The sequence below is a fragment of the Austrofundulus limnaeus genome, unplaced genomic scaffold (assembly GCF_001266775.1).
Source record: "Austrofundulus limnaeus strain Quisiro unplaced genomic scaffold, Austrofundulus_limnaeus-1.0 Scaffold874, whole genome shotgun sequence".
NCBI classification, from domain to species: Eukaryota; Metazoa; Chordata; class Actinopteri; order Cyprinodontiformes; family Rivulidae; genus Austrofundulus; species Austrofundulus limnaeus.
The window spans coordinates 89,846-102,488 of NW_013953276.1; the positions used below are offsets into that span (position 1 = coordinate 89,846).

Here is a 12,643-nt window from a genome sequence, read left to right on the forward strand (position 1 = left end):
TTTATTGACATTTTACACAACGTCTCAACTTTAAAAAAAAATTAAGTTGTAGTTAGATGCTGGTGAAATTTTAAATCAACAAGGAAATTGAAAATGAACGATGGCCTCTAAAACTAAATCTCCCACCATGAGGGGATGATGGAACAACACTCTACCTTTGAAGCCAAATGGTGTGGGGTCACTTTTGACCAAGTGGCGTTTGGAGGTATGCTCAGGGCTCAGAGCTGAGCCTGGGCATGGAGAGGGTTCAGAAGAAGAGAAGAGAGAAGAGTCAGGGAGGAAGAAAGAGCAGGAAAAAAAAGAAAACACATTTTACATTGAAGGAGCCCTGAATCAGAAGCAATACTTCACTTTAACCACCAGGAGGCAGACAAATCTGACACTGATAGATGGTTGTCTTAAAGGGACAGTTTAGACCCTTTAAAATAGGGTTCACTGAAAAGATTAGGAACAGTARAGAGCTTCGTCTCAATTCACGGGTTGCAGCCGCATTTGTTGGTCAGTTACATCACTGGTCCGTGCCGTAGGCTGTTCCAATTTGTTGGCACCTACACATGCGGCCGAAAAATGCAGACGACAAAACTCGAAAACAGTATCCCAAAATTCATTGTGCTGTCAGCAAACTAAACAGACAAACAAAGACTGCAAAGGTCATTTTTATATTTTACAGCCGAGTAATTTTTTTTTTAATGACAGAGTTTGGAAATTTATCACAGACCGAAAAATGTAAGTTAAACAACTTAACTGAATAAAATTTTATTGCAATGAGACGTTAAATAAAATGCAGTTAACAGGTACTGAAACTGACGCTAAACCCAAATTATTAATGCTTTTTACCTATTTACTTGTAACTTTTTTCTATTAAAACTGAAATTTGTGACGTTATACCTTAAAAAAAAATCAAGTGAAGTGCTGTGATATAAAACATATCACAATGGTAACGAGGCAGCGCGTGGTCACGCAAACATACATCTTCTGTAGACTAAACTGTCTCATTTCACAGCCGTGTACGCAGCCGACACGAGCGGCCTACAGCCCACGTCGACTGTGGCTGACGTGGGCCACAACCCATGAATTGAGACACAGCCATTGATTTTTAAACAGCCTCAGTTTGGAGAAACAGATCTGAACCAGCCCTTTAAGAGGACCATCTGCTTTAAACCTCGTGAGCCTGTTCCTCACATTACCTTTGGGACTCTTTAGATTGCTGAAACCCTGCAAAGTAAAACGCTTTTTAGCCACTGAGGACCGGTCAGTGGTTGGGCTGGTCACGACTTCATCTGGAGGGAGATGGTTTGAAATGAGAAGCAGGACGAGGAGGGGGGAGAAATAGGAAGCGGAACCGTGGAGATGAAGGTGATGAAGAAAAGAGGAGTCCAGGTTACAGAGAGTAGACAGGGCAGCGTCCACAGAGAGGGGGGCGGGGCTTGCTGCATTAAATCACCTTTGTGTTTGGGTGAAGAACATGAGTTGGGGTCAGAGGTCAGACTCTGCTCTGCCTTCTTCTCCTCCTGCTTCTTCTGGTTCTTCTGATTGCTGCTGCTGCGGAAGGGGCTGKAAGAGAGCACAAGTGGAAAATGTGTTCCGTTGATATCCCTTCCTTCTGAAACGAACACATGAAATACGACACCAACCTGAGGGAGACGGTGGTGTTGTTGCTGGTGGGATTTGGAGAAACTGAGTCAGAGCTTTTCTGCTGGCGGGCGTCTGAAACAAAAAGCAGTTTACTGCAGTGACAAGCTGCTGCGCCGGGCAAAAAGATGGAAACGAGCCTACCTCTGCACGCTTTGAGCTGCTGAGTCAGAACTTTACGGATCTCTTTCACCCATTCTGTTTTGACCTCGGGCGTAGGGGCCTGTAAAATACAAGTTATTCTCTTTGCTGACTTTTCTTTCCAAGCAATAGTTGGTAAAAGCAATAAAGCTGTGGGATGTTACCTGGACTATAAAAACTTCTTCCCTGGAGTTGCACCAAATCTCAAACTTCTTGTTGTCTCCCTTGGCATTCTCCGTGATTCCAACAGCGCTCATCTGAACAGATCCAGAGCGTTTACGTACAGAGGAAACATTTTCTGCGAGGGCGAGCCMTCTTTAAACTTACGTTCAGGGAGTGTTTGAAGCTGTACGACGGCGCTTTCTCGTAGCCCTCCCCGTTCTCCTCTCTCCTCTTGCAGAAGAGCAGGGCCTTCTCGTGCAGGAACAGGTGCCTCTGCATGGGCTTGAACCGGGCCAGGTCCTTTACCTTGGCRTGGCCTTTTTTATGTTCTGTCCACACGCTGAAGGAGCCCTGCATCAGCAGGCGGCCGAGGTCCGAGAGGTTACCCTAAAGATGAAAAGATCATATGCAYATGTGTAAAACCTTTGATTTTATAGACACAACTGCGCTGGTCTGATTTTTTATKTAATATTTTTACAGATGGAGGTTTACCATCCTGTCTGCTAAATACCAGATTTAGCAATMTATTCTTATGGTACATAAATCTTGTACATCAAACTGTTTAACTCAGGAGATTTTTGTACGGAAGCCAGGAGCGGACATATCCTCTGATAACATTTTTCCATATTGATGAGTGTTTTCTTGAGAAAATGAGTTAATTATGTCGTTATCACAAAATAACGATGAGAGTTTTCTCGAGATAACGAGTTATGGTTTTCCTCTTGTGTATCATCCAGTACTCAAGGAGACGATCCCCTTACAGATGAAGTTTACTATCATAACACCGGCTGAAATTGCAGTTCGTTCGTCTTGTACAGATAACTTTCAAATCAGCCCTCATCWTTTAAGGAGACGGCTGGCCCGACTGCAGCGCARCATGCGTCTACACTTGTTTTCATGAGAAAACCATGGAAAAAAAATTATCAGCGGAAAATGTCCACATTTGGCTTTCATGTTTTTGTAACTTTAGCACTTTCAAAAAGTTTACCTTTTTTTAAATAGTGATCTTATCAATTCACTCAAGTGCTGTTCTCTTCAGAATATTTGCCCTATTTTTTGTCATCCTATCTTTCTTTTAGCCACATTTAGCTTTTAGATAGCCTTTTGATAAATTTAGCTAGCCTTTATCTACTTTTTGCTAGCTTTTTGATACAGCAAGTATTGATTTAGCAAGTATTTTGCTACTTTTAGTTACATTTACCTTCAAGGATTCAAGGAAGTTTTATTGTCATTCGCAACACACATACATGTGGTGGAATGAAATTCTGTACCTAGTTGTAGCTTTAGGTTAGCCTTTTTTTACCTTTAGCCTGGACTAGCCTGTTGCTATTTGAACTAAACTAATCAAGTTTTAAATTTGAGCTAGGCTTTTGATACTTTGAGCTGCTGTTTTGCTATTTTTAACTAGCTTATTGCTTTTGTTAGCTAGAAATGTGCTCATTTAGGATTTTATCTAACATGTATCTTCTTTTAGTTTACAGCAAACTCTTTAAAACAGCTAGCTTGCATTTTGCTGATTTTAGCTGAAATATGGTAGTTCTAGCTTTTAGTTGGCCTTTTGCTATTTTTAGCTTTAAGAAAGCCTGTTGTTTTTAGCTACATTTTGATAGCCTTTCACTTTTTTAAGTTAGTCTTCTACTACTTTTTTTTCTAATTGAATTTAGCTAGTTTTGGTTTTAATTAATTTTGGTCATTTCCAGTGGTGGGCAGCACTAATCTATAAATTAGTTCCACTAGCCCTAAAGCACTAACTCACTAGGTTCCCTAATTGTAAAGCACTATGCATTGAAAATTTGATTCTAAAGCACTAAAATAACCCAATCAATCCATGGACCATTCTTCAACAGACAACATGAGTCACATGTTGTCATGCTGCTCTCCTAAGACTTATCATTGATATTCCTCAGCCATATTTAGGTTCATATTGTCAATATATTGTCACATACTGAATAACTGACACACATATGAAGAAAATGTGCGACAGCTTTCACCCTCAGCTGTTAACATTAATGTTGATCAATAACATTTAAAAACATCAGTTAGTGGTGCTTCTAAATTTAGCAAGTGCTAATTCAATAATAGTTTTTTTAATTAGCAAAAGCCCTAAAGCACTAATCATGAAATTAGTTCCCTATTGGTGCTTTAGWGYTTTAGGGGAACTGTGCCCACCACTGGTTATTTATTTATAGATTTAGATAGATTTAAGATATTTTGAGCATTTGTTTTGCTACTATTTGAAACTGTTAGCCTTTTGTTAGCCTTTAGCTAGACTGTTGTTCTTTCACTAAATGTAGCTAGTTTCTAGCTTTGGGCTAGCATTTTAAAACTTTGAGCTAGTGTTTTACTACTTTTACATTTTGCTATATTTAACTTTCAGATTGTTGCTAATGTTGGCTTTTAGCTAGCATTTTGCATACTTTAGATTTTTGGTAGGTTTTTATTTTAGTTTTTTGGTAGCGTTTTGCTTTTTTAGCTTTAACAGCTCAGTCTTTCTGCCCTCAGCATTCACAGTTTCTCTAGATTTTCTTGAGTTTTGCATTTAAATGTTAAAAAACTAGAAATCTTAGAGATGGTATTTTGTACTGTACTTTCACAGACCTCGTAACCTGTGATGGCAATGAGGTGCATGGAGTCATTAACAGCTTTCAGGATGCCCAGGATGGAGGAGAGAGCCTCCTGGAGGTCTTCACAGCCGTCACAGCCCTTACTGTACTTCAACATCTCCTGCAACAACAACAGAGGACAATGCTACCTTTCCGCTTTGCTTCATTGCTGCAAAAAGATTTTTTATTTGAGCTCTGAGGGACTTTATAAATCATACAACTCAAAACCTTAAATAAAGAGGAATAACATACACTAAATTATTTAGGATGTTTCTAGAAATGAGTCTAACATCTTCCTGTGTTTGTAAAGTATAAGTRTGGTGCTCACTTTAAGCAGTAGCTGGTACTTGGTAATTCTCTGGACAGGTTTAAGGAGGTAGGAGTCCAAACCAAGTTTATGTTCCAGCTTCTTCTGGCATTCCTGGATTTTTCAAAACAAAAACCAGTTAAGGTACGTCAGAGAGGCTTGTTTGGAGTGAAGTGTGAAAGCGACGCTGACCTGAAAAAAGGCACAGTCGGAGCACTGCCTCCACAAACTCTCAGAGCGAGGTTTATTCTGGCAGTAAGCCTCATAGATCTGCAAGTCCTTCATCTGAGGAGAAAAGGAACAAAATCCATTTCTGTAAGTTCTTCAGCTGGGAAACGTTTTGCTGAGGTGAATGTTCTTTTTGTTACCCGTTCTAAAAAGCAGCGACCCACGAGTTCTGGGCAGTCGGTGTATTCCTCAAGTTCCTTTAGAAACGTCCTACAGGCAATCAAAAACAGACCAAACTCAAATAAAAGACCTTTGAAAAAAGAACTAAATAAAAAAGAAGCGCACGTTTTGTGAAACTGGTAGATTTCAGGCATGTTCCCAAAGAGGATGTCCTTCTTGCTGAGCAGGCTGCTGGGGATGAGGTGAGCCATGGAGGGCTTGTCCATCTCTGCTGCGTAGCCCTGAAGATTACCAGCACATCAGCCAAGCAGACAAACCAACTACACGTGCAGGAGATGGATCTGCAAATGTAGAGCGGACTCACCTCCAGCACACATAGAAGCTCCTCCACGTACGCCCGCTCTGTCTCCAGCAGCTCATTCATCACATGACTGGAAACCATAGAGTCAATACAAGGGGAGAGTCAAACTTCTTGTTCCATCAAAGGATCCCTGCAAATAAACCACCTTTTGATCTGTGGATGAACACTTACCGCCGAAGCACCGCCAGGTTTTCTTCTTCTTCTGACAGAGAGGCGTGTCTTGTGACACCGTTGTGTACGGTGGACTCCACCTGGAAACATTCCAACTGCTTATAATCCTGTCCAACTTTCTACAAATATAGAAGACTGTAAAAATAAGGCTTCTACCTTTTTGCAGAGGGCACTATCTGCTGAATGTCTCCTCTCTTTTCTCTCTAGATCTGGAGACAAAACGATCACCTTCAATCTAGGTGTTTGCGATGTGAGTATTTTTAAATCAAACACARACTTGATTGAGTCTTACTCGGAGAGGAAAGAGGAGACTTGATCTCAGGCCTTGGAGCCACTGGCTGGACCGGTCTCGTCTGCTTGGCGGCCAGCTTCTTCAGGCTGACCCGTCTCTTCTCAAACATCTCCTGGACAGAGCTTTGCTTCTGGAAAACTTTGTCTATCAGGTCCTGATGGAGGATGGAGGACAGAGCTCTGACACAGCCATGTATGTTGTTGGAAACACGCAACTACGAGTGTGAATGATTAAATCTGATGTGTGTGAGGTTTCTGACCCTGAGCGGAGGACTGAGCACCGCATCGTACTGACAGCAGATGGCGCTGTGGTCTGTGAGGGTGTGGAGAGCTGCTGTGTCCAAGTATCGCTCCAGCTCCTGCAGGGCAGCTTCGGCTCCATCTTGAGACTGACAACGATCCACTGGTTGGTTCGCCAGCAGGAAGATGCCATCCTCACACCACTGGGACGCCTGCAGAGAACACACTTCCAGATATCGGTACTTGGAAGCTCTAAAGGCAACCTCCTTTGTGGACCTTGACTCCTACCTTCTCCAAAGCCTGGTGGAGCTCCAGCGCTCTGAGCAAGAGGCTCTTCTTGCTCCTCAGAGTCGAGCTGATCTCCTCACACACTTCTCTCAGCTCATTGCACTTTGGYCTGATGGAGTCCTCAGCATAGTGGGAGTTTTTTATAAGGCCGTCGCCTTCATTGGCCAAGGACAGAGCGAAGTCTACCAGGTCCTGGTAAAACACAATGAACGTGTCTGAACGTAATATCAGACTATTAAGTTAACTGAAGTCAGGTATGGTATAGATGAAATGCCTTCCATCAGTAGCTAAAAAAACAGCCTAAATATGCTCATATTTATTTTTACGGTGTTACTACTCCCTCTAGTGTTCAGTGTAAGGAAATGCATTTATTCATAAATGGATGAAAACCTCTACAAAGGTTGTAAAACACAGCCACAAAAAATGCTAAACTATACATGGAGGGAGCTGAGATGGTTGAACTGGAGTTTGGTCTGTCCATGACTGGGGCTGAAGTCATTGAGATAATTAGCACCAGCTCTACACCAGAAGGGTTCCAGAGGTTGGACTAGATCCACCTAGGTCCTCAAGGCTGTCTTGGTTGACTCGCCTTTGTAACATTGTATGGACATTGGGGGCTGTGGTGGTTCTCCTCTTCAAAAAGGGGGAACTGGAGGGTGTGTTCTACCCACAGAGACATCGCTGTCCTCCTTGGTAAGATGTATTCAGGGTTGTTGGAGAAGAAAGTCTGGTCAGTGACGCAAAACACTGGGTCAGCTCTTTACCCTCACTAGGGTCTAGTGCTGCACCGATCATACAAAATAATCGATAACGTCAATTATAAAAAGTAATCGACACCGAATTTTATTATCAAATATTGGTATTAATTACCCAAGTAAATATTTGTTTATATCTGCAATGAAATCCATGAACTGCTGGGGGCAGTATCGCTTCTATTGTCTGTGGTTGCATTGTTTACTGCTGAAGAAAAGGTGCCTTCTGTAAACCACAGAAGGCAAATCAAAGAGAAATAATGGTAAAACGGAAAGACAGTCACATCAAAGAGCCAACAAAAACAAGACTTAAACTTTCAAAAGTTGGCTACATTTTACTGAAAATCAACCAAAGAAAGTAAAATGTTGACTCGGTCATTCCATGGCAGGACAGCAGAAGTGAAAACATCACAATCATTTGAGCCGCTAACACACTGGAGCCATGATTATGTCCACTGCAGGTGGATAAATTTCAGAAAGCTAGCTTGTTTGTCAGGTTGATGCCTCATAAATCTTATTTTCAGCGACTGATCACTTCATGCTGTAGCCAGCTGTCTATAATTTTAGTTTTATTATCTACCAGAACAAAGTGGGTCCTAGAAGCGGAGCCATCAGTTATGCTAACGTTTGCTAAAGTGTTAAGTGCCATATGATCACTGATTTATAGTTATGATAAGCCATCCTGTCTCGTCTTCTCACGTTTTTGTTTTTGTTTGCGTTAAAGCATTATTTAAATTTTTGGACTGTCAGATCSAGCAAGATTTAAAAAAAGATGGATTCTTTTTTACTTTAATCACTTCAGTGTCACTTTACCAAAGTTATTCTTTAGTTTATTTTGCAAAGCTACATCTGYGCCCTGCAGGGCAGGTTAACAGCCCCTCACACAGGAAGCATAGAAGGACGTTGGGACATAAATAACAGTGACTGATCGATTAATCAAAAAAAATAATTGACATATTAATCGACTTTCAAAATAATCATTAGATGCAGCCCTAATAGGGTCCTCACAGCATTAGTCATAAGACAGCTCAGTCTGGGACTGTTGTGTGTTCTGTCCTCGGATCAGTATCAGAGCTGGGCRGGCTCAAAAAATGACAATGAACTGATKACATCAGTGAGTGACSGCAGGATTAATCAACAGATTTATTACCCAGGGAATATTAAAGAWGATGCGAAACAGCAACTTTGTAGTTACTTTAAAAATACTGAAGCACAGTTTATATTGAATATAAATAAGAAATTTTAGTTTTTTTTTTATACGAGGCAGACGTCCATCAAATGAGCCGAGCTGAGATCTGCTCCATGCCTCTTTTGGTTCCACGCTGCTGGGTTAATTTCTGAACCCGTACATGTGAGCGGAACCTTCACCTGCGATTTATGAATAAAGCRAGGGAGCTTAAAGCCAGACTGGTCTGTGAGGCRATTTYGTAGGACTGAGGCTTGCRTGTGTTTTGTGGATATGGAGAAGGTGTGATGTTTCTCCAGGTATTCTGTGGGGGTTGTTCTGTGAGTATGCTCCTCARCATTGAAAAATCAGTTGAGGTGGTTCAGGCATCTGGTAAGGATGCCTCCTGTAGACCTGCCTTTTCATGTCCAACTGAGAGGACCCCAGAGAACACCCAGGACACGCTGGAGAGACCATGTCTCTGGGCTGGTCTGGGAACACGTTGGAATCACCCTGGAAGAGCTGGAAGAGATGGCTGTGGAAGGAGAGGTCTGRGCCCCCGACACCTGACTCCAGAACAAGCGTCAGAAAATGGATGGATGTGTCGAAGCAACACATTTACAACAGTAAGCAGGTGTTTTCAGAACCAAGAGTGAATATCTTACGCAAGCTTTGTCCTCGTGGCTGCTGAGCTCTCTGAGGACGTGCTCGGCGTGGGCGGGGCTTATGCTGACTTCAGAGAAACCCAGTAACCGCTCAGACATCACATCAAGCTGGCTGCGCACCTGGGAAGCGATAAAGATGTCAAACACGTCTCATCCCTGAACAGAAAATGAACGACTTCTTCTTATTATTTTTTTCCTTCTTAATCGAAGCCAACTCACTTCACGGAAGCTCTTTTCAAAGTGGCGCAGCTGCAAACACTGCTCCAGCTTGGTGTGATGACGCTCCCAGAAATGGTCGAACGCCRTCTCCGTTTCATTCAGCTGACCCAGGAGTCTGAAGGAGGGGAGGGAGAGAAAGAGAGGAGGTTCAACTTCAGGGAAAACAGCTTTTGGTCCTGGTGTTTGTATTCGTCTCTTTCTTGTACCTCTGTACAGTACACAAGTTCTCAATTTCATCTTGCGTCATGTTGTACTCAGGATCTGTCTCCAGAGGCTCATTTATATAAGCCAACAGGCGTTTTCCTTGAGACAGCGCCACCTTCAGGTCCTCCTGCAAATTACAGCAATCGTTTTAGCATCTTTCAGTTCCGTCAGCAAACTTGGCATCTTATTTTTCAAACCTTTGCTCAACATTTATAAGGAGGAAAAAGGAAAAGYGCCCCTTCACCTTCATTTGATCCTTCTTTGATGTGTGAGCGTGCAGCAGGTTGGTGGTGGCCTCAGCGTCATTGGGCAGCTCKGTCTCGGCGAGTTCGGTTCCAAACGCTTGCAGGGTCTGAGCCGTGGTTTTTACCATGAGGGCGAAAGCCTCAATGGCCTGTGGAAGACACACAGAATTATAGTAAGAATGCTTCACAATCATTCACACTGTTGAGATCAGTATTTTTCTTCTGCGCGTTTTTTTGGCACATATCTCTTCTGCAATTTTTGTGCTATTTTAAAAATGTATTCATCAAAACGTTCAGCTTCTTCAGGACAGTCCGGCTACGACTTTTGGTATTTCTGCTATTTATACTTTTTTAGCGATTTCACTTTTTCTGCCACATTTTTCCCATTGAAAATGAATGGAGCTGTTTTCAACATCCCTAAATCTTTCAAAATGTTTCTAAATCTTTACATCACCTTACACCTTTTGTTCTGGTTCTGCAATTTTTAACTTCCTTGTGCTAATTTTAGCTTATTTTTGCTAACTTTTGCTTTTTCTGCTCTTTCAGCTATAATTCTGCTTTTTTCTGCCATTCTATTGCTATTTTTTTACTTTTTTGTGCTTCTTTCTGCTAATTTGAGTTGTTTCAGCTTCTTACGGTTGCTTTATATTCAGCTAYTTGCTGCAATTTAGCTAATGTCCAGCTGTTATTAGCTAAAGTTATCTTTTTTAAGCTAAATACACATTTTATTGTAGCTATTACAACTTATTTCTGCTAAGTTCAGCTAATTTGTGCACCTTATGCTTCCTTATGCTAATTCAAGAATTTCATGATACATTGTAGCTGTTTCACTGTTTTAATTTTGGCTTTTTTAGCTATTTTACAAGAAATTATCTTTTTTTTTTGTACTTTTATGCTTTTTGTCTGCTAATTTTAAACCTGTTACAAAACTTTTAACATCTGGGTGCTAATTTCAACTTGCGGCTGCTACCTTTAGCTTTTTATGCTAATTTTAGCTTTTTCTGCTATTTTAGCTAAATTTCTGCTCATTTCTGCATTTTTATGCTTTCTTTCAGCTTTCCAAGTTCAACWTGTATTAACCATTTTCAGCTCCATTTCAGCAGCTTTCAGCTACATTTTACAGCAAGAAGCATTCACAGTTGCATTTTCGTAAGAAATGCAATTTCTCTAGTTAATATTTCTTTGTGTTTTTTAGTTAGCATGCAATAAACAAACTCTAAGTGTGTGTGAGAGTCAACACACAGTGCGGTGTGAAATCCAGCTGTCATGGCAGTACTCCTGTGTGCCGCCCAGCTCAGTGGTCAGTTGCCCKGGGTCGATGTAAGCATGGAGCTCAGTCACTGAACTCAGCATCACCACCTGACGGAAACACACACAATAAGCCAATCACATGACACATGACTGAATTCATTCAGAATTATTAACTCAAGAAGAACAAATAAACAAGGGCACCACCAACAGTAAATACTGCGTCTGTCAGTCGAATCCATAGAATGAACTCCCTCACACAATGATCCTGAACATCCAGGTTGTGGAGGGGTCAAATATCAGTTTCACTGATAATGACGTGGTGTCATTTGACAAACAGTCCGACAAAGAACAAGTAAAAACAGGAAACTGTCGCCACCAGGTGGAATGTGAAGAACTTACCTTGTAATGACCACCAGCCCATCCAAACCAATCAGTGTAGACTTCATGAGTACCACTCAAGACTGGAAGTGGTCTTAATAAAAATGAGGTCCAATGTAGAGCCATAGTTTAATGACATTTGATTTTCTGAACATTTGTGGAGTTCCACCATGAACACCTTCCTGTGGACTGTCTTTTGGATGACAGGGACAGTCTAGCGGACAAAGGGTTGGACATTTCTACGTTACTCTGATGTCAGAGACGAGTTTTTAACAAAAAGGGGTCACCTGTGATCATTGACCCCGTGACCCTGACATTAATAAGGCTCATCCTTAACCCATGAGGTGTTCCAGCCGTGAAGTTTGACCTTTAATTTAGAGCTGACGGACGGCGCCGTCCAACATGTCCTGTCTATAAAAACAAAAGCTGGATCCGCTGGGGGAGAAATAAAGCTTGCCTGGTGCAAACACACCTTCATTTTGAACTCATCCTTGTTGAACTTGAACAAGAAGTCGGAGAGGGTCCGCTGGAACAAAGTGGAGGGACGCAACACCAGAACTAATTCCAAGAGCCCCGGGAACGAACCCTGAGATAGAAACAAAAAGAGGGAGACAAAACTGTTTTTAAATGGTGTAAAAACATTTTTATGTTTTTTTAACATATTGCTCATTTTGCCTCACTTGATCGTTGGATTCAGGTTTGATCTTGGTTGTTTTGGAGTTATTTGGAGTACTTTTTGCACTAATCTTTTTAGAATTTCTTCTTGCCTCAGTTTGATTGTTTCCTTTCTGATTCAGTTTATTTCATGTAATTCTCATTTTATGTTTTGCCCTCGATCTCAAACAGGTCATTTTTAATTACATCATTATCAGAATTACTTTGCACCTCTTTGTGTATTTTATTCCTTTTGTTTCCTGCTGTTGAGTTTAGATCTTTTAGCAAAAGTTTTGCTTCTTAATTCACAATTGTTGTGTCCAACTATGTTTTCCACTTGTTTTCTGTCTTCTTAAAGTGATTTTTCTGTCATCTTTGATGTTTTTCTGCTTAAATATGGTGATCCCAAATAAGATTGTGGGGCTATGGGTTTGTGAAGTTACACAGTCAAAAATTACCTCCAATATTTTTTGTTTTATTTAGCCTTTTATAAGAAAAAAGAACAGATTTATTTTTCAAAGTCAGTTTTTCACCAAATGATTCATACATTTATAAATGTCATAGTT

At 41.1% G+C, this 12,643-nt stretch overlaps 1 protein-coding gene across 2 annotated transcripts in view; it reads right to left on the reverse strand.

Annotated features, from left to right (window-relative positions):
- Positions 1-155: 155 nt before the first annotated feature.
- The window catches only part of LOC106533046 (guanine nucleotide exchange factor DBS), a gene marked incomplete at its 3' end in the record, with an annotated part of 29,864 nt that continues 17,376 nt past the window's right edge, over positions 156-12,643 (reverse strand). For both annotated transcript variants that reach the window (XM_014029256.1, XM_014029255.1), the window contains 24 exon segments: positions 156-230; positions 1,188-1,280; positions 1,445-1,554; positions 1,635-1,707; positions 1,777-1,855; positions 1,938-2,030; positions 2,101-2,322; positions 4,534-4,659; positions 4,867-4,959; positions 5,038-5,130; positions 5,214-5,283; positions 5,359-5,474; positions 5,558-5,624; positions 5,726-5,805; positions 5,882-5,934; positions 6,018-6,171; positions 6,277-6,468; positions 6,545-6,736; positions 9,127-9,246; positions 9,346-9,460; positions 9,552-9,676; positions 9,794-9,943; positions 11,037-11,153; positions 11,896-12,009. In XM_014029256.1, the coding sequence (XP_013884710.1) occupies positions 156-230; positions 1,188-1,280; positions 1,445-1,554; positions 1,635-1,707; positions 1,777-1,855; positions 1,938-2,030; positions 2,101-2,322; positions 4,534-4,659; positions 4,867-4,959; positions 5,038-5,130; positions 5,214-5,283; positions 5,359-5,474; positions 5,558-5,624; positions 5,726-5,805; positions 5,882-5,934; positions 6,018-6,171; positions 6,277-6,468; positions 6,545-6,736; positions 9,127-9,246; positions 9,346-9,460; positions 9,552-9,676; positions 9,794-9,943; positions 11,037-11,153; positions 11,896-12,009 (2,722 nt within the window).